This window comes from Pholcus phalangioides, unplaced genomic scaffold (assembly GCF_987345545.1).
Source record: "Pholcus phalangioides strain wild (caught in Gottingen) unplaced genomic scaffold, Ppha-v1.0 ptg000032l_1, whole genome shotgun sequence".
NCBI lineage: Eukaryota > Metazoa > Arthropoda > Arachnida > Araneae > Pholcidae > Pholcus > Pholcus phalangioides.
In genome coordinates, this window is record NW_028301622.1 from 1,613,726 (window position 1) to 1,641,499 (window position 27,774).

General features: G+C 35.4%; 1 protein-coding gene across 1 annotated transcript; it reads right to left on the reverse strand.

Moving 5' to 3' along the window:
• Positions 1 to 1,130: 1,130 nt before the first annotated feature.
• Mon1 (vacuolar fusion protein MON1 homolog) lies at positions 1,131 to 26,999 on the reverse strand. The gene is made up of 7 exons (XM_089253246.1): positions 26,667 to 26,999; positions 21,834 to 21,991; positions 16,941 to 17,388; positions 13,285 to 13,460; positions 7,243 to 7,363; positions 3,311 to 3,592; positions 1,131 to 1,363 (listed from the first exon to the last, which is right to left on the reverse strand). Exons 1-7 carry the CDS (start codon positions 26,979 to 26,981, stop codon positions 1,223 to 1,225), a joined length of 1,641 nt encoding a protein of 546 aa, XP_089109372.1. The 5' UTR covers positions 26,982 to 26,999; the 3' UTR covers positions 1,131 to 1,222.
• Positions 27,000 to 27,774: the final 775 nt, after the last annotated feature.

Consider the following 27,774-nt stretch of genomic DNA (forward strand, 5'->3'; position numbering starts at 1 on the left):
GACCCCCCTTAAAAGCACATTTTTAATGAATTTGTTTACTTATTCATCATCTTTCAAATTTTTAAGAGTTGCTTTGAGTATAGGGTTCCTTAAACCAAAGGACCGACTTATCTGCCACTTCTGAATGAAGTGTGATGTCAGCATTACCGTGATAGCAATCCCTGTTCCCTTATCATGCTTTTTTTTGATTAGACATCCCTTTGAAGAAAAAAACTGGTTTTGCCACTTAAAGATGGATGACGATGAGTCTGTCCATTTATATACACGCATTAGCTTTGAGTGAGAAGTTCAGGGCTGGACAAATCCTAGATAGCCATGGCTACTAAAAAAAATTTTGTGATACCACTTATAATGCCCCATCTTATTATTGAATTGGAGTGATTATTATTATTAATTGATGTACAGGGTCTTTAAAATTCAAGTTCCACTTTGAAATGGCCATAAAAGGCAAATTACTGGACAAAATGTTATTAAACTTGGTAATAGGTTACAGGTGGTCATGGGATTTAATTTTCCGCAAAAAAAAGTTAAAAACTCACCATCAGCAGAGAAATGCACTGTATGCAATATTGATAAATGAAATAAGACATGGAAACATATCGGTTTAAAATGTTTTTAATCGTTTCTGAAACAGAACTGTTTGTCGGGTTATGTAAAATCGCAATGCCTACATGTCAGTAACATTCCTCCTGATATGCTAAGAGCTACTGTTGAGAATGCAGTTAACTTGCTTTCAGAAAATAGTGGACGCCGCATTGAACATGATTTGTAACATGTTTCAGAAACGATTACAAACATTTAAAAAAAATGTCTTCACGTCTTATTTTGTTTAACAGTATTGCATACAGCACTATTCTCAATGGGTGGTGAGTTTTTTAACCATTTTTTTTTTCAGGAAAATTGAATCTCACAAAACCTCCTGTAAACTATTACCATGTTTGATAACATTTTGTTCAGTAGTTTCTCTTTTATGGCCATTTCAAAGTGGAACTTTAATTATAAAGACACTAGTTGATATACGATTACACCAAGTCTCTTTCAAATGTGTGTGTTTATCATACACAACTCAATTGTGCACGATAAGCATACATGGAAAATAAATTGAAACAAAATCAGTTTCGACAATGAAATAGAAATTAAAACAATTTAATAATAGACGCTATGAAAAAAAATGGAATAGAATTAATTTTTTCATCACAGTTTTCGAATGAGGATTTTTCTTTCAAATTGTGGGAGCATTCATAATAAATATATTATTTTCTTCTTTTTTGATCCAATGTACAATTTTTTTCATGGCATTTGAAGCATCGCTTTTAGTGACTAAGGGTTCAAACGCTGCATAAAGCTCAAAGCCTTGCATGTGCTGAAAAAAAAAGTCACATGTTAGTGTCATTCTACAATGCAACCATATAATAAAGTACTCACTTATAAAATCAAGTAGTTAAGAACTGATTTTAAATCGGTGATACGACACTGTAAAATTATTACCCATTAAAATTAACAGCATTTGAGGAAATTTTTTTCCGACGAATTCTGTCAACTTGTAAGATACAGAGCGAAAATGCAATATGAGCAATTGCATCAAATTGTTGTCATCTGGGTTCACTCGTGTGATCCCATTGTTGCAAAGAATGGGATTTCATAGCCGAAGGTTCTAATGATCTACCAGTGTATATGTTATTGCCAAAGCCCAAAATTGACCAGTTTGTGAATTGGCCAATGCCTGAATTTCAGACTTAGGCCAGTCAGTTCACCAAGTGGCAGGAGATTCCTGGCCAAAGTATGAAAAAACAGCATGATTCTGGGTCATCGCCATTTGGCATATTTTTCTGTTCATGTTAGTTATGGCAACCCATCATATTACAGTTACGATACGATTATTATTTTTTCTTTCAAAATTTAACAGAAAAACTATATGTTTATAGTATTATATAGTTTTTTCCATTAAATTTCTTTTTTATTTCTCGCATCACATGGAGCTAACCCAATACAGCTATTATATGTAGCCATGTATCACACATTTGGTGATGAAAAAAAAAAGAATTTGGGGTCTATTCTCATGACTGTCATTTCAACTTTTTCCAGGGGGGCGGGCAAAGAACATGTACTCAATGTATTTATAATTATATATATACCATTTTTAGTGTATTTTCAAAAGCCAGGCCCCCTTAGATCCTGGCCCCCCAAATGACGAGCCTGGGTGTATCACTTAACTCTATACACATTCGTATACAGAATTTAAAGCCTACAGACCGTGTTACATCAAACCACCCAACATTGGCCTGGGATCTCCAGCCACTTGCAAATTGGCCGGTCAAAGCCTGCATCATTTCTGTAAATCAGACTTAGGCTAAAACTCTCAGCCAATTCGTGAATTGTCTGAAGAATCAAACTTAAAAATCAAGAGATATCCCCAAATGGTCTGATAAGTGTGAAAATCTAAATTTATCTCTGATAATATACCATATGCTGCAGATGTATGGAAAACGCTTTGCTTTATTTCGAGGAAAATGCTAGTGTTTTTCCAATTACTAAGGGAATCTCTGGTCGAACACTGAGAGAAAATAAAAGGCTATCATCTGTCCCTAAATGGCAGATCTTGGCCTTGAGTTCAACATTAAGAGTCTTACCGTATGCACTGAAACCATTTAAGTCTCAGACATTTTTTCCAATGCATTTTCACTGAGCTTAATCATTCTTTTACATGAAATTGCACAAGATCTCTTTCTGAAAGAGATATATATCTGGGAAATGATTCCAAAGTAGAAACAAATTAATTTGGCTCAATTACCCATTAGATTCATTTCGATTGGAATGAAAATTTTATATTTATGAAGCTTTCTGCTGTGTTGTGATTGTTTAATAGCATTTGAATTATTCGATTGATTGCTTTGTTTTTGGCCCAGACACGGTACAATTTTTGTACTTCTTAGCACTAATTTCCAGCAATAACAACAGTAATATTGACTAATCCCACAAAAGCACTACAAATCCAGTTATATGAACTGCACTTGAGTGGTGCAGTGTTAATATGCCCATCTTCCAATTACTCTGTGAGTTAACACTGCTGCAAAAAAAGCAGCCACACCATTCAGAACCATCTCCTCGCTATGAGGTGCAGAAGTCATCATCATTGAGATCTAATCCCACATACTGCTAATTCAATTGTTCTTGAGTGTAACATGAAAACAGTTAATATGAAATCGAAATAACATGACACAGAAACACAGATGAACAACAAAGTGCTCACATCTCTGTAATCACTGCCTACATCTATCAATGTAAATTTGTTTTCTGAGAGATCACTTACCCAGCCAACCATTGTTTCTAGTTCACCAACACAATACAACATCTTCAAGGATCTGGAACTCCTATTCATCCTATGATATAGATACTGGTATAGGCTGTATAGATGGTCCCAGTCGCTAGGTCTTGTGTATGGAGGGCCCAACTTAGGTGAGGTAAATTGTGCTGCAGACCTTGACTTGTAAAGAAAATGCCTTAGTTCTGGAATGCCAACATCTTCGATGGTGTAACCACCATTCATAACAGATTTGGATATTTCATCGAGGTGGTTGGATTTCTGGAGTTTCTATAGGGAAAATAAAAATATAAACATTATGTCAGTATTGTTTGTGCACTCCATTTTGTAAGTTGTGCTCTCTCTGATTAAATTGAATAAGATATTTTCCATAAGATTTGTTATATCAACTTGTCAAGGAGAAGAGTAGCATAAGATTGACCATAAACTAATAACTAGGGTTCAGATTTTTATAGTATCATATTTTTTATGACAAGTCACATTTTTGGCATTTTCGAACGACAGGTCATATTTAAGTAATTTTCAAAATATTGATCATATTTTTTTGGTCATTTACCACCAAAAGTTTGATCTGTAGGACATATGTGCGTATTTTCAGACTTGAAAAAATCTATAGTTTTCAGGTGACCATGTGACCCATTTTCCTGGTATATTCACATATTTTTCGCCAACCAAATTTTTAAAAAATAAATTGTCCAATTTTTTTTTTCGGCATTCTCATTGAAGCCTACTAGAATCTTTTTACCTATCTTCTGGCCTTGCCCAAATTTGAGTGCTCGGAGAAAAAAAAAAATTATTCCAGGAGTTCAGTGAGAATATTTTCAGTACTGTGTGATGACACCATCTTATTTTTTTATACAAGTTAAAATTTCTAGCACAAAAGTGATTTAATGTGAAGCAACATTGCTATTCAGCTAAAGTGAGCGTTAGCGAGACTGCAGAAACAAGACGTCAGCCTTTATGGCAAGGTTTTTCAGATATATTTTTTAAAGACTTTCACTAGTTTCAAGTATTTCTTAGGGGAAACTAAAAATGTTACAGCAGTTTTATTTTTTGGTCTTTTTCGAGCATTTCATAATACATTTCATAATTTAATGCACTTCCTAGAGCATTCTAAAAGAATATTAATTGTGTATAGTGTGACAAGTGCCTAAGAGTGGTTTTCATTTGAATTTTGAGTCAGAATTAAAAATTAAAAAAAAATTAATTAAAAATCATTTTAATTTTTTCAATTAGGTGAATTGATGAATTTACTGTTTGGTATTTAATATAATCAAATAAGACGCATAAACTGAAAAAGAAAATATAAAATAATACGGAAAATTATAGTCATATGTTTGTAATTTGTCTTGTTTTCATGTTTTTAGGCCATAAATGTTTGCATATTTTTAAGATTTTTAGGTCATAAAAGTCTGAGCCCTACTAATAATAATCAGTCAGAGGATTCAGAAAATGATATAGACCAGTACATTGTTAATTCTTTATCAATTACTAGAATAATTTACAGACAAAATTTTAATACAGTTGAGCCCACTTTTAAAACAAAGTTAAAAAAAAAATTAAAACTGTTAGTTAAGCACAAACTTCATTGCATCCATAAGGCCAGTGGCAGATTGAAGTCCGTCTGGGCCCCAGGCACAAAAGAAAACATTGGGCCTCTAAATTAGAAAAAAGTGTGAAGTTTGTGTTTTTCGGGGCCCTTTAGAAATCTGGGCGCTGGGCACACCCGCAGTTAAATCCACCTCTGCATAAGGCTTTAAAAATGACCCCTCCAAGCCAAAATGAAACATAATTTGCATGTGAACAATACACATTTTCCAATAATCTTAATTATTCTTGAATAAATAAAACAATTTATTTCAAAAAAAGTTGAAAATTTAACTAACACCTAGATCAATGAAAATATTTACCAATAATTTTTTTAAAAATATGATTGTGGACGTTAAATGTTTCACATCAAAATCATTTTTACAAATATATAAAGAAAGTAAAGTGTATATTGTTTCTTTTTATAAAGTAAGGCACCCGCCAGCCACAACATCATTTTTTTTTTATTTGCTTATTTTCTTCTTGCAATTAGAAAACGTTTCTGTGCAGGTCAAAAAAATATTATTGCAAAATATTCAGATTTAAAAATGGTGCCCCCCTCCCTCACTGCAAGGGAAATAATTTGCTCATGCCAATGGTTGCTTTGCACCAAATGTGAAGCAATTTGCGATTGTTTTTAGAGGTTAAGAAGAATAGGGTAAAATCTCAATAAATAAAATGTGCAACGGCCGATAGAAAACTTTGAGTTATTGTTAGTTCAACTTAGAAATTCTGATTTTTGGAAAAGTAAAGAAAATGATTTTTTATAATATATAATAACAAAACTATTTACGAATATTGTAATAGCAAAAAAATATCAAACTACTGGACACGAAGAAATTGGCAAGGACAATTTCTTTTAATGTCTGATTATTGAATGAGGAAAAACAAAACACATAGACGAATGCACTATGAGTAGGTAGACATGTTCACAATATTTGTATAAATTAAACTTATGAACAAAGAGAAAGATATATTATTCCCTATCAAAAATTTCAGCAATTACTGACTATCTCTCATTTCAGCGATCAAAATCATTGGTAATCTGCTGGTCTGAGATCACTGATTAAACAATTGGACCACAGAGAAAAAAAATTGTGGTGGTCCGTGGGACCAGTAGTGAAAAACTTCACGCCTCCCTCCCAGTGGTGATACATTGATCACAGAAAAATTTGCTATGGGAGAACAACTGATCCACAGTCAATTTTTTATGGCTTTTTGCAACCCCCTTGGTGTTATATCACTCTCCTAAATGCTAATATATTTTGGAGAATTAAGTAATATTATTTAAAACAAATTTCGTTTAGCAGATCAGTCATTATGTCTGCAGACCAGTAGGTTTTCGTATTCACTTGTCTCCGGGGAACCAGTTACTTTTATTTTTCATTTTCAATGCTGCATTTCATTCACGTTTGAAGAGAACTTTGCGCAAATAATATTCTTCTTTTTTTAGGATTGTTGATATGGCATTTGGAAGGACGCTTTATTTTTCAACAACATTTTTTTCAAGAATATGATTTCTTTCCATTTCATCGATAAGGTGTTATTTTTTCTTCTAAATCTGAAGCTTTCTGCTTCAAAAATTAAAAAAAAAATCACACACAATCAGAATTTGTATTGACATTTGAACACTGAATTCGTTTGCAAAAGGGAAAAAAGTGATTTTGAGGCGATCAGACATACAACAAAAGATTTGCAAACACAGATGACCAGGTTCCTTGTCATTGGCTAGTGTTTACCAAAGAAGCTGCCGTAGAAGGAGGAGGGAGAGAAAGAAGTTCCTTTATTTATAGACGTCACACCTTGAGTTCCTCAATGGGAGGATTAATGCATTTAAAAAAAAAATTAATCTCGTATCCAAAAACTTCAACTTAGATACTCAAGTTATCGGAATTTGACCTAGTTCAAATGAGTTTGATAATTGAGTGAAATAACACCTACCACACACTGTGTCCTTCTTCAATGTCATTTGACCACACATAAAATCATCAAAATGGTCCTACCACTTAGAGAGAGAGACTACAATTTAACACAATTACAATTTACTAGAATGTTTCACAAGAAGGCACACGCTAGCTATTCATTCCCTAACTTCAAGACTCAAAAAACTCTTGCTATTATAAAAGTTTGAAGCTGTTAAGTGACACTACTTTGCTAGAATTCGCAAACACATCATCAAGTCAATTATCCTTATTTAAGTAGTCTATGATCGACTATATTTTTTGGGTTTAATTCTGTGCATTACTGTCAGTCCTGGAGATTTTCCTGCCATATTAAACATGAAGCAAAATTTTCAAAATGAAGGAAATCAAAAAGCAAAACCATATGCATACCTCAAGAATCTTCATCCTGCATTTCTGAAGATCGAAAAATAGATCTTTATCGACTGTGAGAAGAAGAAGACATACACTGTTTTCTTCGTCCAAATATGAGATATGACCATGGAGAAAACCTCTGGAAAAAACAATGAAATCTACAACATGTTCATTAAATCTTGTACTTCACATATCTTTATAAGGCACTTTGGGTCACTAACACATTTTATGAACAGTTTAAGTGGAAACTGTCTACAATGACAAGAGATTGTCCATAATGATAATTCTCAAATAAGAATAATATGAATTCTTGAATGCAATTCTATTGTGATCCAGATGTTTCGAGCAGAGAATAGGGTACAAGCATTCAGCATTCCTTGGTGTCAGTAGGCAAGATATTGGAAAACATGTTACTAAAGCTGAAGATGAGATATCTTCACCTCCACTTGAGAATTATTAGAGAACAATAAGACCTCAGCATAGCATCACCTCTAGGGACAGAACACAAGTGGCTTTATCAGTGGGGTGACTTAATGACAAGTATGATTTCACAAGTAAATGCATGCTCTGGTAACACATATATCTGAGATCACAACTTGTCTTCCTTATTCAGTTCAAACTGGATTTCTAGTCTAAAAGCCAATTAGGAACTGTTTACTCAGTATCGTCTTAAGGCATGGCCTACCCAGGCACAGCATATTTTATGAGGTTCCTCCCCCTCTGCAGGAGGGGCCTCATAAAAATGAGATTTTGTTAAAATTTTTCGAAATGAGCATGTAAATAGGCGGACAAGCATTTCTAGCCAGATAGTGGCCTCAGAAAACTCACTTTGCTCTTTAGATGGCCCTGTGCTTGCCCTTGCAAATGCTGGGCTATACCAACTGACAAATTGGGGGTATGGATCATTTCCAAGGAAAAAGGAATGAAAATGGAAGAAAACATATTAAAAGTTAGAATGTCTTCCCCTCTATACGAGTCATGCTTCTGAAAGAACAAAACATTAACACATGTAATTTTGCTAAGACTCATATGGTGACTTTGTAAGCAGTTTTGTAATTTGAACATGGCATTAAAAGTTTAGCAAAGAATTCCTATTTCGTCAGTTCAGAATTTCAAGAACTCATGTTATAAGCCCCAAAGCAGAATCTTTTGCGTTGTTCTGCAATGAACCCCCGGCTGACTAGAAATGTTCTGCCATAAAAATTCCCCATACAAGTGTTTTCTGCATTTATCTTAAAATTCTTGCAGATTGTTCTGCGGTAGCACTGATTGTTCTATGCTATACATTACAGATTTAAGCATATACTGCTTTAGGGTTATAAGTGGGGGGGGGGCATTAAAAACCATTGATATTATACCCTGGTCTTATTGTATACATTGAAATCATCTTCAGTTTGAAGGAGGATTCACATCCTGGTAAATAGCATGGGAGAACTGCTGTTCAAAATCAGTGCCGAACCACAGATTGCATGCATGAGATGACTGTGGTACAAAAAAGTAATCGAATTGGCATGACTCTAAATAATTTGCAATAATAAGTTCTGAAATCTAATTTTATTTCAAGGAGATAGCATCGCTCAAAGTTCAATTACATTGGGGAGTTTAACAACTTTTCCTCTAGTGAGTAAAGTAGTTTGCAAGTGAACTGGTATCATCTAGCTCAGTGAGTTTCAATTACACACGACTAGTAAAATTGCTCATTAAATGAGCGAGCATCAGGGTTGGTAAAAAAACCGGTTTTTTGAAAAAAACCAAAAAACGGGGTTTTTTTGGTTTAAACCAGGTTTTTTTGGTTTAAACCGGTTTTTTTGTTTTAAATAGTATTAACATTAAAAACAATAAAATTTCTGAAAAATCGTTCAAACTTCTAATAATTAACTAAAATAAAATGTTTATTAATGTAATTAACGCTATTCCCATGCTAATTAATCAACAAATGTGCCTTACATTTTAACAAAAACCAACTTTTGCAATTTCATTATTTTTTGCTTAACTCAATGGATTACTGTGTGTTTGAAAATTCTTTTAATGTTATTATTAATCATATAATATATAAAGGTTTTTCTCCAGTTACTTTCAGTATACTTAATTAGGAAGCTATTTTGCAAAAAGTAATAAAAATTAGGTGAATATAATGCATTTAATGAAGCATAAATAATGCAGATTAATTAACGATGATTTACGATATACAGGGTGATTATAACTAAGGTTCTGATTTCAAAACACAAAAAAAGAGCGATTGTCAGAATGACTTGAAAATTGACATGAATATTCCTGAAAAAATTCAATTTTATTTGATAAAGGAGAAAAAATACTTAAAAATGTAAAATTAATGACATCATCGAACATGTGGGAAATTTGCTCGCAGAATGGAAACGATAGCCAGTCAAGGCAAAATTATAACTTAATTATAGCATTGCACGAGTCCATAATTCACGGAAACATCACAAAAAAAATGAACAAATAACTACAACTTACTCAAAAAATGTTAAATATGTTGTCCACCGCGTGTTCTGGTTATGAGGTTGAAAGCACAAAAATTCTTGTTCAACAGCAGAATCGGAATATGCCATGGTCATAATGTGGATGTGCTTGCAATTCAGCTTTATTAAACCAAATGCGCCCCCTTTCCCCCGTTCATATTCCTGAGGAATGAGGAACTTCTGACATATAGGGAATGTGCTGGAGATTACAATTCATCAAAGTTTGCAATCTCACTGTTTATAACAATTTGAGGTACCCCCACAGCCAGTAGTTGCCAGGGTTAAGGTGCATCCTGTCAAAATGGGTCTTCAGCAGCTGCTTTGCTGGTATTGCAATGTGCATCTTGATAGAAGTTCTATCCACACACTGATGCTGCGGAAGTGCCGAAATGATGTGGTTGCACAAAATAGATTATACTGCTGGCCAAGTACAGCGTCATCTACTTGCACATTTTGCACTTTTTCTTTTGCCAAAGAAACGTCCATTGCTTCAGGAGTATTCATGCAAATTTTCAGGTCATTCCGGTCAGTACTTATTGTATAGTTTTGGAATCAAAACTTAAATTATAATCACCCTGTATATAGCTGATTATTTTTCATAAATCTGTTACTACTATACAGTAGAACCTTGATTAACTGGGCTTAACAGTGTGTGTGTGAAAGTATAAAAAAACAACTATTGAATATTAAGACTGGGAGATATACAGTAGATGTGCTACTTCTTATGGGAATGAAAATGTATGTGAGGTAATGTAACAACTAGTACACTAGTCTTTGTCCTTTAAGGACAGCTGGTGTCTTTATTGGATTATAGGACCACCTGCCCCTAGCATGATGGTGTCACTACTGTAGCTGCTTCTTTGTGAAGGGAAAAAGAAACCCTGTGAGATATGTAATACACCACTACATTTAGATGTGTGATGCAATCCTTATTCATGAATTTGCTAAAGATAGAGCATCAGAATGTAGCCAAAGGTTAGAAAATGTTGTAAGAATAAGAAGTTTTGGCTTTTATATATAACTTTAAATGACTAAGATACTTCATATGAAAAATATATATATATTCTGGCCACTTTTATGAGACTTTTTGAAACAAACCACTTATAAAATCTTATGTCATTTAAAGATATATCGTCAGAATGTACCCCAAGGATATAAAATGAGGTAAAAATGAAACATTTGGCTAATAATGAACGAATATGATATTTTTCAGGGGAAAAAATGATATTTAGGCCACTTTTATCTGATTTTTTGAAAAAAACCAAAGTGGTTTTTTTTAAAAAAACCAGTTGGTTAAAACCAAGGTTTAAACCGAACAACCCTGGCGAGCATCTAATTTTTTTCCCTGTTTTTTTTTGCCTTTCTGTTTTGTTGTGAGCTAAAGGAAGTAGAAGAAAAAGTAAGCACATCAATATTGCAAAAACGGCAGCAAGTAGCAAGAAATGTTGCTCACCTTCAACTTTACTTGTACTACCAGAGCAAGTGGTGAATTCACTAGACAACATTATTTACATAGAGTAGCAGCGAGTAGCTAGTAAACTAGCCCAAATTACACATATAATTAGGGTTACTAGATTCGAAAACTGAGAAAGGAGGGTGCCTGCATGTGCACCCTTAGTGACATCACTATCCCAATTTTCACAACAGATGGCGCCACTATTCTAACTAATAAAACTGGCCACAACAGTAATCTTTCCAAACAAACCGCTAAATCCGCAAAAACACAACTGTTAAAAAAAGCAAAAACCAAAAAAATTCTGGGAATTTCGATGGCTATTGGTCAATGAGGGAAAAACCACATAACACACTCATGCCAATGAAGAGATACATGTTTCAAAGTGGGAAAAAAATTCTGGGAACATGAAAAAGGGGACAAGAGGGCAAATTTTCCGAAATGCAAGGGGATGCAAGCTCAAGGAAAAACATTTTTCAAAGTTACTACTACTACTAAACCATACATGTACCCTGTCCATATTCCTCTGCAGAACCTCTAATGAATTGGTACATGTTGTACATGTTGGAATGTACGTGTAGTGAAACCTGACGTGAAGTTTGTTTCTGTGTAATGCTTGTTATGTGTAGTGCTGCCATCTGCCACCAGTTTTTTCTAACTATGAGTGAAGTCTAAGTAGATGAGGAAGTCAAACACAACGATAAAGTTATTCAATCATTGCACTTCACTCATAGTTGGAAAAATTGATGGCAGATGGCGGCACTACACATCAGATAACAAACTTCAAGTCGGGTTCACTATAGGTTTGTTACAAGGCCGGTTCGTGACATATAAGTTAAAAGAAAAGATATTGCATCATAAAATAAATTAAAGGTGCTGCATTTAAACCCTTAATTTATTTAATTATTTGTACACCTTCGTCATATTTCATAAATTTTATCAGACATCTATCTGATCCACCCATCTTTTAAAGACATGATATCAAACTCAAACGTTTTTCTGGCAGGCTCTCACTCCCTCACATAACAGACAATAATAGAAAGATTGATTACTCACCATAAATGGGCAATATGTACGACCCCATTTCTTTTTTAAATTCAGTGCCCTTACAATCCCAACTTTACCTACTTCTTGGGGCAAAAGAGCTCTCTCAAAAAACAGACTACTTCGACAAATGACCATTTTCTCTCTCTGTCTGGAACGCATGAGAGAGCTAATCTAGTTTGATGAAAAACCCTTCTCATTGGTTGAGTATGAGATAATGATTGCCTGACAACCAACAGCAATCTTCATTGGTTCAAACAGGCACATCTGGTGCGGTGTGATGTCGTTTGCCAGAGATAGTGTTGATTGATGCAACTGCATTGTAGCAAGTTGTACTTATCGGTTATAGTAAAATGAGTGCATTGTAAGATTCCTAAATGAGGGAAAGAAAACCCAGAGGATGTTTTCTTCTGATTTATATATGTATGAACTGGGATTTTTTGAATGATACATTGGGGGGGGGGGGGTTGAAATTATGCTATATCTTCAGCTTTATTGTGTATTGAAGCTCAGATAACTAAAAAATTAGATTTTGATGACATTATCAAATGATTCATATGAAAATGTGAAAAAAGCATTTATTGTAAGATATTTCATGGAGCATTGCTCATTTGAAATAGTGCATATATTTTCCTTTTTTACGTGTTTACAAATAACAAGTACTGTATGCGCCGACAAACCTCTTCGACCACAGTTGAGTGGTGCCCCCCCCCCCCTTCCAATACCTCTTTTGCCTAGGGTCCCATCAAGTCAGTCAGGCCCTGTGACAGCATTTTTCATTGTCATTTGTGAGCAATATTTGGAGATTTTGCAGACAATTTGCAACATTCCTAGCGAGAATTGGCAATGAGAGATATTTATAAGAAACACCTTCATACACTGCATCTGATTACATTTTTCGTAAAAAAAGGTCTTAGAAATGTCAACCCTGTGTGGTTGTAATGATATCTCAGTAATAATGACAACATTTCATAAAACTTCCAATGTCATTATAACAGTTTGACTGTACTTTGAGGGAATGAAAATTGGAGTTGTAAAAGTTATACTTTATGTGAATCACACAACTGAAAAATCACTCACCTGGCATCAAACTTAGGCAAACATATCGGGATCCATGTTTCTGCAGATTTGAAAGACTCAGAGGAGCTCACCAGGTTCATTATCAGATGCAAGTCACCGGGATGCAGAGAATATTTTTTCATTCTAACTATCGTAACTAATTGATTATCGGCAAGCAGAATTGCAAATACAACATTCTGAGAAATAAAAATAATTATCAGAAAGATGCAAAACATTTGGAATCACAGCACAAAAAAATGCACAAGCACACGTGTAAAAAAAAATCCTTCAAATAATCCTTATGTGGCTTCTGAGCACTGAATCTTTGAAACAGATGTTGCAGGTCATGTGATCCAATGCAATTCAATTAAAGTCAGGGCTTGACAAACTGAGAAACATCTAGGCACCAACCAAATATTTTAGGAGCCAAGTATATTTCTTTTGTCTGAGCTAGTGATCACACGTAGAAAAGTTTTAGATGCCAATAATTTTTTAGTCGCTATCTCGTGACCTGGCGATTTGTCAAGTCACAGTTAAATTACAGCACCAAACTGGCTAAGACCCCCCCCCCCCCCCGCATTAAAGTCTGCTTACACTTTTAACATAGACATTCATCTCATCTCAGTTAATACATGTATATTCTCCTTCCCTCTACTAGCCTATCATTATGTTTTATATGCATCAGAGACTAATGTGTGTGAACAGACCTTTATAGCCTTCCATTGGGCACAATACAAATCTTAACATGTTTAGGCAAAACTCATCTAGGAGACTAAAAATTTAATTTTTGCTTAGGCTTAGGAGAAAGCTTATCAAAAACTGAGCTCTTTATTCAAACAAGGCTATATTCGTGTTTCTAAGTAACCTTTTTATATTTCCTTGCAATTTCCAGTAACAAAATTTGAAAACAAAACTTTAAATTTTATTGGTAAACCTGCCCTTTGGCAAAAAAAGGGGGGGGGCGGAGGTGCTTCATCTCACATATTAGATGCGCCTGATAAAGGTTAATGAAGCCAAAATTATCATCCATAACTTCTACAAACATGGTAGTTTATGAACTCATGACATCAATGTTATGCCTAGTACAGTGGTTCCTGAAACGTGCATTCCAGCTTCTAAGGACAATACCAGCCTTCGTGGTGGTTATCACAGCCAAGCGATACATACTCATATGTGACTGTTTGAATCTTTGGAGAGGTCCTTTGCTAGATCATTCTGAGGAGACATGAATGAATGTTGATGAAGATAAGGGAGCCATAGGTGAGAAAAGTTTGAGAACCAATGATCCAGCAGAACAGATTACAGATATGCTTGTAACCATTGGTTGGATTTAACCCCGTTTGCAAAGTTTTGATAGAACCAACTTATTTTTGTTAAGTTCTGCGAATCACTTGTTAAAATGGTGATGAGAGCGTTATCAAAAGTGAGCACATGAACAGCAGCAGCACAATATGTTTCACATAGGTGCCAATTTTTCTTTTCTAGGTTAGATTTAATTGCCCATGTTATTTTAATTCCACCAGCGAGTGTCTTCTCCTTCATCAAATGACCTGCGTAAATATTAACGAAAAGAAAAACATTTGTTTTTATGAGAGTTTTTTTGCTTAAATTTTCAGCATCAGGTTATACAATATATATATATATATATATATAATCCTACAGGGTGAAAATTGTGACTAATCTGGCAAATGAAGGGGGGGGGGGTGTGATAGAAAAGCCCATGTGGGACATAAAACACCACAGCAACCCTATCCTATCTCTAACCGTTTTCCCGTTATGGTGGATAACAGGTTATGATAGGAAAATGTAGTAAGTCTGAAAGAAATAAAAATTTGGCAAGTTTCTAAAAAACTTAAGCACATGTTTGGAAAGAACAGGAAAAATCCTATAAGGTGACATCATTTTCATCAGAATATCTGGATCTATAATGGCAAGCTACAAGTGCTGAAAGATTTGCAAAATGCAAAATTTAATTATCACAAAAATCTGTAACTGCCAATATCACAAACACCCTTCTAGTTACAATCGGTCAGATTTACAAAAAAACTTGTTCCCTCACTAGCTCTCAAAAAAGATCCTACAATAAACCATATCAGTGTTCTAGCTCAGAAATAATTTAGCCTTTTGTTCGCAATACATCACTGAAATTGGCATTCATTGAAATGGACATTAAATAAACATTCAAAATTGAAAGTTGCAGATTTTGGCAGCAATTTGATTTCAAAGAAAAAAATCATATAAGGTGACACCACCTCTATTAGGATAACTGGATTTATTGGCAAGCTGCATGCTGTGAGAGATAGGTGAAGTGCAAAATCAAATTGTTGTCAAAATCTCTAACAGTCAATTCTGAATGTTCCTGATTTTAGTGATGTACAGTAGAACCTCATTTATCCGAACATAAATTTTCTAAACAACTCGGTCAACCTAACACCTTTTCAACCCCTAACTCATTTTCAATTTTCTATAGTTTGCTCAACAGTTGGTATTTTCTTGGAACTTGAATTCCCTTATCTCTAAACTCGACAGCTTCGTTCTGTTGTACACAATAGTCCACTTCCAAACAATTGCACATACCATACCTGTGAGCTATAAATGTAAGTAAGGGTGGATCCGGGTACAGTTTATGTAGATATAAATGATTGACAAGCAAAAAAAACGTGTGAATAGAAGCAGATTTAGCTGCCATCTTTTTTTCTACAGTCTGACGAATTCATCTTAATCCTATGGGTGTGCCTTAAAGAGAGGGAGGAATGTGTCTTCTTGACAACAAAACAGTTATCACCGTTTTGCCGGAGGGGGGGGGGGTTATCATTTGTTGCTGAATTTCTTCCTTTGCGTTATCGAATTAATTTCAAAATAGATTTTCCGAACACCCTTTGGTCCCAATGTGTTCTGCTAATCGAGGTTCTACTTGTATTGCAAATAAAAGGCTAAATTACTCCTTAACTAGAACACAAATGTAGCTTATTGTAGGTTCTTTTGAATCCTAGTGGTGGAATGATTTCAGTGATGCATTGCTAACAAAAGGCTAAATTTCTCCTGAACCAGAATACCGATATGGTTTATTGTAGGTTTGTTGAAGCTAGTGAGTGGAATGGATAAGTCTTTTGATAAATTTAACTGGTTAACTAGAAAGGTAAGTGCAAAATTGGCAGTTACAGATTTTGTTGATAACGTGATTTTGCACTTCGCCAATCTTTCAGCACTAGTAGCTCACCATTAGTTCCAGATGTTCTCATGAAAATGATGTTATCTTGTAGGATTTTTTCTGTTCTTTCCAAATATATGCTTAGCTTGCATGTAGGTTTTTCAAAACTTCATAAATTTGATTTTTTTTCAGAATTGACACATTTCCCTCTTTCGTAATCCATTATCCACCATAAATTCAAAATGGTTAGAGATAGGGTTGCTATGGTCTTTCATGTTCTATATGGGCTCATCTATGAGCCACTTATTAGTTGCAGTTCACTATGTATTATATGTGTAACAGCAAATGTTATAAATCCAGTAATTATGCACATAATCATCAGCCATTTTGGTTAGTTTGATAGATATTGTGGATTTAACATATATATATATAATTTTCCAATTATCACGCAGCATTAAAAAGAAAATTCTCTAGACATAATCGATAGACATTTCATCATTTCTCCAAAAAACCACTAACTACTAACTTTGACTTTTGATCTTGAGCACTGTTGGACAATGGCCTGTCCAATGCTATCTCTCGTAGAGCTGTCCAATGATAAACACCTCACTGCACTGAGAAGAAAACACGGATCAGTGTCCATAGAATCTACTAGATGGTCAAGAAACTTCTCCGAACCACCCAAAAGTCGACGGAGGTCATAGTTTTTTCTCTGTTCGAATATTCGACACAACGAAGTCATAGTAAGCACGGATACTATTTGGTTATACACATAATTTAGGTGAACGACCAGCTGCAATGCAGAAGCTTTTGTAGTCGAGACTGCAACGAGTATAAGTGGAATCCTGTGAAGGAAAACAAAGTTATGATCTCCCGCGTGGATGGACCGGATTGTGTCTGAATTTTGTTGCACAAAAGACAGTAATGCTTGCATCACTCCCATAAGGGTGACGAGCTTGTCCTCACTTCCATGCCTAAAATGAGCAAAAAATCCAGTCATTATATTAACAGAAATATTCTCGATGTCTGAAATGATCAAAATGCTGTGAAATGAGAAAAAAAATGTTTCTCAATCATCAAAGAACAATCCGCATTTATACTCATTTTCGTAAAAAAAATTTCCCAGACTCTTCCAGGTTTCCCAATCAGATTTTCTAAAACATTTCAGGTAATTTTTTGATAGGAAATTTAATATAATTGTTATGATTAGAGATGTAAAATTCTCAAGAGTAATTTTTAGGAGAATATTCAAGAATATTGTCTGGAATGCCTACTATTATAAATAACTCTAGAATATTCCTATTTATAACAGTAGTGCTTTCAGAGAATATTCTCAAAAATATTTACCATAGCTGCCAACTTTGGAGAATGAGAATTCGGGAGGTTTCTGTGTGGATCCAAAAATTTCGTACAAAAATAAATGTAAAATGTATCTTTTAAAACATTTTAGGGATTTTTCATTAGTAAAAGAGAAATTTTAGGGATATTTTGCCATTGCAAAAACTGTGACACCGTGCAAGCTATCACCAATCATAGTTGGCCAGTAGGTTAAAGTCCTTGGGTTAAATTACCTCTCAAAAATCAAATCTCGCAAAACCGAAAAATCTCAGTCGGGTCCAAAACGGGACATATGGATAAAGCAGAACTGTGTGCCGTCTTGAAGCCGTGGCCAGACAAAGGCGCTTTGAAGAGATATATGATCCTTTTTGTTAAACTGCTCCAGGCAAGCGTTGATGAGGGTAAGGGGTGCCACGGGTGGAAACGTCTGCCTGAACCTCTTAACTGCTGATGAAATCTTACACCATTCACTCCCCAGTGTTACTCTTTTTTGATCACAATGAGTTAAGGCATATACAGAGTGATTATAATTAAAGTTCCCATAGTCTGGGAATTTTTCCTCAGAAACTGCTTATCTGAATTCAGCTAAATTTTTAGGATAGCTTAATATCATGGGAGAGAGATTCGCGAAATGGGTTCGAAAAAAAAGTTTAATTTTCAACCAGCAAGTGAAAAAGTGACACTTTTTTTATTGCATTTTATATTTTCCCATGGTGCATATAGCATCTATTCTGGGTTTCAATGGAATACTTCTACTAGAACAGGCGCTACGTAGGTCTGAGTAGTTTCAGTATACTGACACTGCTCAGACCAATGTAGCATGCGTCAGTACACTGACACTACTCTGACTTATGCAGAGCCCATTCCGGAGGACATATTTCATTGAAACTTAGTATATATGCTATATGGTCCATGGAAAAAAAGAAAAATGCAGTAAAATAAAAGGCACATTTTTTTCACCTGGTGGCTGAAAATTGAACTATCGTATATACTCGTGTATAAGCCGAGTTTTTTTGTGGAAAAATTCATTCCTCAAGTGGGGGAGGGGGGGGGGTTGGCTTATACTCGGGTCTGTTTTTGATGGGAAAATATCGACCCCCCGCAATCAATAGTCATTTTTGTAGCAGTGTGCGAGAAACCGGCATTATTGGTATGGAATATGTTCAAATCCCACAGAACCGATGATGTCAAAGCCGAGGCAAAGAAATCGAAAACATCATTGACTGAAATTATCATCTGATCCTTCAAAAAGTGTTACATCAGCAATGCGATAGACGGAACTGAAGATGATATCCTCTTTGAAAGTGACAATGGCGATGACAGCCCAGATGAGGATAAAAGCAAAGATGCCGCACCCCCTGTGATGATCTGATGGATTACCATGAGCCTATTCATTTTGCATAAAAATATAAGATTTTTTTTTTCTCTGAAATGCACAGATTTTTTGGGGTCGGCTTATACACAGGTTTTCAATTTATTGCAGTTTTGGTGGTCCTGGGTCCTGAAGTGGGGGGGGGGGGGTCGGTTTATATATGAGTCGGCTTATACACGAGTATATACGGTACATATTTTTATTCCAGAAATCTCCCTGCCATGGGGTCATTAAGGTATCCTGAAAATTTGGCTGTGTTCGGATAAGCAGATTTTAAGAAAAATTACTCAGAGTACTGGAACTTTGATTATAATTACCAGGGCTAGGATTTTTATGCTCTAAAAACTTCTAAAATATGCTCTATAAAAAATTTACTTATGCTCTTAAAAACTGTAAATATGCACTATAAAACGAAAAAAATATGTCCTAAAAATTTTTTCATTCCTATCTCAAATAACATTAGTTTTAACAAAATGATATGATGATGAGAAATGTTGATGCAGTTTAAACTATTTTGAACCATTACTTTATTTTTATGAACAAAAACTCTTCGTTTTAATAACTAATCTCATCGAGCCAAAATTTCCCTTTTGCGCAAGTTTTTCCTTCCAAATTCAGAATTCTGCTGCCATCTATAGGTAAAAAACACCTATCAATTACACTGTATTTAGTGTTAGAAAAGTATCACACAAAATTAAAATGAATAAATGTTTCTTTTTATTTGATATGTAAAAACTCTCAAAATTCACTTCAGTTACCAATTTTAGCCAATTTTTCGCAGATGTTACAATCACAGACACCGATTCAGATGATTAATCTATTTACAGCCACACACCAGTGTCCTTGAAGGGCTAGTATTTTTTATGTTCCAAAAATTTAATGCCATTGCTGATTGGTTGAAAAACCTGAGAATTTCAGGTTTTTTTTTTACCAATAAGCACAGCAAAAACCAGTCTGAAGCGGGACTGGAATAGCGAGGAAAACATTGACTTTTTACTGAAAATTATAAAATATGCAAAATATGGCTTAAAATTGTGAAAATATGCTTTATCACTAAAAATAGCAAAATATGCAAAAAATGCAGACATAGAAATCTGAGCCCTAATAATCACCCTGCATGATGTTAAGGGTTAAAAAACTATTCTGAGAATGAAACCAGTATCTATACAGGATGATTTTGAATTCATGCGACAAACTTTAAGAGGTGATATGACTCCTAAACAAGCATTTTTGATCACAGAATGTACGGTTGAATCGCAATAGCAAATGCGACAGTGTTTTTAGAGAGAGTGCACAACAGCACTTCACCCAAAGCAAATATATTTTTTTGACGGATTTATAACAATATGTGATGACTGCACCCTCGAATGGTTGACTCGAGGGTGCAGGATACTATAATGTGGTAGGCTTTCTCATGGTGCAACCTGAGTAACACAAATTCTACCACAAGTAATTTTTATATCATTTGATCATTGTTTGGCGAAGCATAACGTTGATGGTCTTTGTACCAATAAAAAACAAACTCCAATCCAGACGTGCATATGCAACCTTGAATGGTTGACAGCACGTATCACAGCAAATCCGTCCCTGTATTTTTCCGATGCAGGCAGGGCCGTCTTAAGAGCACCATCAGCCCCAGGGCCAAGTGATTTTTCTGAGGCCCTACCAGGCGAATTTACATGTATGCTCCTCAAAAATTTCAAATATATCTCATTTCTGAGAGGCCCTTGGGTCGCATCTGGGTGGGCTCATGCGTTAACGGCACTGGATACAGGGTGTCCTGTAAGCACTAACGCAGTCTTTATCTCATCAACTGTCCACCATAGAGATACGATTCCACTTCAAAAAATGCTCAAAAATTACCCTGTACCAGTTTTGAGAGTGAAAATACAGTGTTTAACAGAATAAAAAAAAAAAATCTACATCTTTATATGCCGCCGCTCTAAGTTCTAATTATAAAGTTGTTGCCCTGCATTTCCTGAGGCCAATAGAAAAAATTCAGTGTTTCCAAGTGTAATATTCGCTGAGATATTCGGATTCAAAAATCGAAGAAAAGGAATGAAAAAACAACAAAAACTAACAAAGAACACAGCTATTTTCCTCAGATTTTCAAATTTGGTTATCTCAGCAAATATTGCACTTAGAAACTTGGAAAATTTTTTGTTGGCTTTACGAGAGACAGGGGCAACAACTTTCTAATTAGAAATTAGAGAACAGAGGGACCATGCATAAAAAAATTTAGATTTGTTATTATTATTTTGTAACACAGCATTTTCATGCCCAAAACTGGTACAGGGTAATTTTTGAACGTCATTTGAGAGTCTTTCAAACTGAAACTATGTCTCCACGATGAACGGTTGATGAGATAGAGGCCACATTAGCAGTGACAGGACACCCTGTATGATACTTGTTTTTGTCAAAGTGCCTATTGTGCACACTCTAAAAACGAACTCTACCGCCTCTGCTATTGCAATTTGACCGCACATTCTATGATCAGAAATGTTTGTTTAGGTGTCTCATATCATCTCTTAAACTTTGTCCTATGAATTTAGAATCACCCTGTATTAAATATAATGCACTTTTCATGAAATATTTTTTTAGCGCATATTTATTGATTTCCACTTATATGCATCTCTCACTTATGCGTCTTTTTTACTTGTTCCCTTGCTTCAACGCATAAGTGAGAGATTACAGTAACATCAGGCTTACCTGGTATAAATAGGTTTACCCGCCTCACTCAGTACAAATATGTGTTTCTTTTGCTGCTTCCAAACAGGATCACTTGCTTGCGAATCGTCTTCATCGATAACATATTCGTTTGAGCTCTGGAATTCTTCGATCTCTGGAGCATCCACATCTGTTTCATCCTATAGAAATGCATAAAAAAAATGAACATGATACGGATGAAAAGATATGAATATAGAAAGTACTACATCCTTTTCGAGGACGATGTCACTCTCTGCTATCCATACGAAAGATTTTAACAGCTGGCTGATGCGAAGATACATTTTTTGGAAAGAGAGAAAATTCAACTGCCCTTACAGAGAATCGAACCCATGTCCTTTCACATTTTAGGTGAACACACTAGACTACAGAGACAAGGAATATCTCAATCCTTTTCTTGGAGCTCATGTGCACTGAACGGGACCATACACGGACAGTCAAACCTAACTCAGGCCAAAGCTCTGTTTCCAAAAAAATGTATCTTCACATCAGCCAGCTGTTAAAAACCTTCGTATGGATAGCGAAGAGTGACATCATCCTCGGATAAGTCGCCACCTGGTGGCATTGTCAGCAATTGTGAGCCTGAGTTAGGTCAGACAGTCTGTCTATGGTCCATTTCAGTGCACATGAGCTCCAAGGAAAGATTGAGAGATTTATAGTCTAGTGTTCTTAAGGCATTCACCCGGGAAGTGAAAGGACGTGGGTTATATTCCCCGAAGGGGCAGTTGAATTTTCTTTTCCCAAAAAATGCAACTTTGCATCAGTCAGCTATTAAAAACCTTTGTACTACATCTTTGTTGGCAATTGGCTAGTTGGTTCTCACCTTGTTGGGTGGTTTGCCTGTTCTAGCCTTTGTATTGTAAAGCGTTAGAGTGGAACTGTCTTTTGTATATCACAAATTCAGATATTTTCATAAATTTACAATACGTTTCATAGATCCCTTGAGAAAGCCTCCCGAAAAAATAAATTTGAATGTGGTCAAGAGGGTAGTCTCACAGTGTGATAACAATAACTTACATGCAAAAAAATTAAGTTTAAAAAATCGATAATATTATCCTATGTCCTGATAACTATAAATAAATTTTTTCCCATGTTATGATATTGGTCCATCCTGTTGTTTCGGAAAAGCGATAACACTACCTGAATGATAATATTATCCGTGACTCTCCAACAGGGTTGTTTGGTTTAAACCACGTTGGTTTAAACCATGGTTTAAACCTTGGTTTTAACCAACTGGTTTTTTTAAAAAAACCACTTTGGTTTTTTTCAAAAAATCAGATAAAAGTGGCCTAAATATCATTTTTTTCCCTGAAAAATATCATATTTGTTCGTTATTAGCCAAAATGTTTCATTTTTACCTCATTTTATATCCTTGGGGTACATTCTGACGGTATATCTTTAAATGACATAAGATTTTATAAGTCGTTTTTTTCAAAAAGTCTCATAAAAGTGGCCAGAATATATATATTTTTTTCATATGAAGTATCTTAGTCATTTAAAGTTATATATAAAAGCCAAAATTTCTCATTCTTACAACATTTTCTAACCTTTGGCTACATTCTGATGCTCTATCTTTAGCAAATTCATGAATAAGGATTGCATCACACATCTAAATGTAGTGGTGTATTATCTCACAGGGTTTCTTTTTCCCTTCACAAAGAAGCAGCTACAGTAGTGATATCATCATGCTAGGGGCAAGTGGTCCTATAATCCAATAAAGACACCAGCTGTCCTTAAAGGACAAAGACTAGTGTACTAGTTGTTACATTACCTCACATACATTTTCATTCCCATAAGAAGTAGCACATCTCCTACTGTATATCTCCCAGTCTTAATATATTCAATAGTTGTTTTTTTTATAATTTCACACACACACTGTTAAGCCCAGTTAATCAAGGTTCTACTGTATAGTAGTAACAGATTTATAAAAAATAATCAGCTATATACAGGGTGATTATAATTTAAGTTTTGATTCCAAAACTATACAATAAGTACTGATCGGAATGACCTGAAAATTTGCATGGATACTCCTGAAGCAATGGACGTTTCTTTCGCAAAAGAAAAAAGTGCAAAATGTGCAAGTAGATGATGCTGTACTTGGCCAGCAGTATAATCTATTTTGTGCAACCACATCATTTCGGTACTTCCACAGCATCAGTGTGTGGATAGAACTTCTATCAAGATGCACATTGCAATACCAGCAAAGCAGCTGCTGAAGACCCATTTTGACAGGATGCACCTTAACCCTTGCAACTTCTGGCTGTGGGGGTACCTCAAAATGTTATAAACAGTGGTCAGATTGCAAACTTTGGTGAATTGTAATCTCCAGCACATTCCCTATATGTTAGAAGTTCCTCAGGAATATGAACGGGGGAAAGGGGACGCATTTGGTTTAATAAAGCTGAATTGCAAGCACATCCACATTATGACCATGGCATACTCCGATTCTGCTGTTGAACAAGAATATTTGTGTTTTCAGCCTCATAGCCAGAACACGCGGTAGACAACATATTTAACATTTTTTGAGTAAGTTGTAGTTATTTGTTCAATTACTTCATTTTTTTTTGTGATGTTTCCGTGAATTATGGACTTGTGCAATGCTATAATTAAGTTATAATTTTCCCATGACTGGCTATCGTTTCCATTCTGCAAGCAAATTTCCCACGTGTTGGATGATGTCATTAATTTTACATTTTTAAGTATTTTTTCCCCTTTATCAAATAAAATTGAATTTTTTCAGGAATATTCATGTCAATTTTCAAGTCATTCTGACAATCGCTCTTTTTTTACAGTATTTTGAAATCAGAACCTTAGTTATAATCACCCTGTATATCGTAAATCATCGTTAATTAATCTGCATTATTTATGCTTCATTAAATGCATTATATTCACCTAATTTATATTACTTTTTGCAAAATAGCTTCGTAATTAAGTATACTGAAAGTAACTGGAGAAAAACCTTTATATATTATATGATTAATAACATTAAAAGAATTTTCAAACACACAGTAATCCATTGAGTTAAGCAAAAAATAATTAAATGGCAAAATGGTTTTTGTTAAAATGTAATAAATATTTATTGATTAATTAGCATGGGAATAGTGTTAATTGCATTAATAAACATTTTATTTTAGTTAATTATTACAAGTTTGAATGATTTTTCAGAAATTTCATTGTTTTTAATGTCAATACTATTTAAAACAAAAAAACCGGTTTAAACCAAAAAAACCTGGTTTAAACCAAAAAAACCCGGTTTTTTGGTTTTTTTCAAAAAAACCGGTTTTTTTACCAACCCTGCTCTCCAATAAACAGCACACTGTATAATGATTTTCAAGTAAGTACGTTGGTCGATTGACACGCTTTAATAGTTAGGGCCTCTGCAACATTCCTCCTTTGCCCTGGACATTCCGCTGTTATGATAGCCCTTCCCGCATTGAATCCCATGGAAGAGAGAAGCTCACTCACGCCCAGTGGACGGAGACCTACCCTTTGTATAAAATTTTTGATTTTTGTTCACTATAGGTCAGCAGTTCTCAACATTTTTTTGACTTGTGGAGCCATTTTTAGTAAAAAAAATTCTATTGCGGAGCCCTGTAGGCCCATTTTTTAATTATTCATTTAACTTACTGATTTATTTTTACTATTTAAAAATATTTATAACTATTTTTCAAATTTTACTGTTTTTTTTTAAATTTCCTCGAGCGGCCGCGAAGCCCCTGGAGAGTGCACAAGGAGCACCGGTCGAAAACCGCTGCTATAGGTCCACACAGGAAAACAAATTCCACAATCCTGGATGATGGTGGGGTGTCCTGGGTAAGATGTAGGTGGCTGCGAGAAGAAACTATGACCATATGTTCCAGAAACAGTTATTGAGTGGAATGAAATCACACGTTTTGTCAAATTCAGCACGGTATCAAAAGCGGTCAATTCTCAATATACAACATATTTTTTTGTCACCAAGTTTTAGACCACGCCAAAACAGTGATATGTTGCCAACACCATTCTCTCTGACATATTTTTAAAACTAAGGGTGTTCAACCTTTAAGAGAGTATCGCCCACTCTTCATTGGTTTGAAAATATAACGCGGACCACTTGAATAATCTGAAATGGCACTGCAGGTCACTTAACAGATCCCTCAATAAGTGGCGCTAATTGCTGATGTGATCTATAAATGTGATTATGGTCACTCAAGAGATAAGTGAATGTACCGCTGGCCGCCTGAGTGATGCCCAGCGAGTTATCTGTAACTGTGACACAGAACACGTGAGTGACCTGGAAATGTGGCACAAATATCTTGAGTAATTCGTACATGTATCCCAGGTCTCTTGAGTGATCCATATATGTGCCGATTAGTTGTTTCACAAAATTAGGGGCAAGGTCGCAGAGCACATGTGGTTCAAATTGTGTAAGTTGAGCATGCATGTTTTAAACAATATTGGTGCTGTCATCATTCATGGGCGGAGATATAGGGGCATGGGGGGGGACATCCCCCCTCCCATCGTCAAAGGTGGAGCCTACTAATGTATGTGCGTTTATATGAATTGGCACTATCATCATCGTGCTCCCCCCCCCCCCGACTTTCACGCTAATCTCTATGTTAACCCGAAGGTAACCCTACCAAATAGCGCCAAATCAGGTCTGGCAATAAAAAAAAAATAGTCGACGAGCAGCAGTAAACCGTATATTGGGAAATAACTTCAAGAGCACTTGTGGGTCATCAAGAGCACTCTTTGTGAGTTGATAATGTATTATAACGACATCAACTAATTTATAGTATGATAATCACACTTATAACTGGACTGTGTTCAACAACGTACTTTGTCCTCGTCATCATCAGCCGACTGGTCACCGTCATCGTCAGCGGCGACCATCTTCTCCTCGGCGATGAGCTGATCTTGAAGCTCCAGCTTCGAGACGACCTTCTCGATCTCTTTGATGCAACTTCCTTTGCGATGTAAACTCTCCAGGTCCGTGGAGTCTGATGCGTCATCGTCATCCGGGAACGAGGGCAGGAGCACCGCGTCTCTTGAGCACCCGGGCTCGAAGTCGCCGGGTATTTCGGTCTCGTCATTTTCAGACGACTTGATGTCGATGTTAATCGGCAAGCTTGTATCTGCCTCCGATTTGGCCATCTTTGTTTACATTTTCTTGGACACATCACTTAGATAGATAGTTTTTTACCCGAAGTTCACTTCTTTGAAGGAATAAAATAACCGTGGCCATAATTGAATGTGATATTAGATAAATTTTGATGACCATATTTCATTCCAGAAGCAGAAAAGAGTTACTAGTTATGGGTAGGGTGACAATATTTCCTCGAGAGAAATGCGAGAAAATACGGGACATCGCCAATCATCGCCAAAAATGACACCAAAACCGAACAAAGTCGCCAAATATTGTTGAACTAACGGAAAAATCACAATGGCGGAAAATGCAGCATTACTGCTAATTGCAGTGGATTAAAATGAATTCCACGAAAAAAAACGTTCACTGAGACAAATGTGGGAGATTAATATTCTCATTTATAGTTGTGATTATCATAATATAATTTATAAGTTAAAAAATAATCTCAATCTTTGACTTCAATAAAGAATAAAAGTTCAAGTAGCCTTCGTGCAAAATACGAGAAAAACTGGGACACTGTTGCCAAAAAGTCGGGACAGCCAAAAAAAACCCCAGAAAATACCGGGACTGTCCCGGGCAATTTCGGGACGTATGGTCACCCTAGTTATGGGTGAAACATTCTAAAAACAGTTGCCAAAATCAAGCTTTTCAGATAGATGTCCTCTGATTCATCACGACCGGAAAACACCCAGTTTTTCATAAAGAATTACAACAAATTGTTTTGTTTTTGATTGATAGATAACAGGATAACTTCCATTGCAATTGTTTTTGCTTATGATTGTTGACTAGGGTTACCATATC

Coding starts and splice junctions, on each gene's coding strand:
- Mon1 (XM_089253246.1), bottom strand. CDS start 26,981: ATGGCCAAATCGGAGGCAGATACAAGCTTGCCGATTAACATCGACATC. Junction 3,593..7,242: donor GCAGGATGAAGATTCTTGAG/GTATGCATATGG, acceptor TTTTCCCTATAG/AAACTCCAGAAATCCAACCA. Junction 1,364..3,310: donor TAGAAACAATGGTTGGCTGG/GTAAGTGATCTC, acceptor TTTTTTTTTCAG/CACATGCAAGGCTTTGAGCT.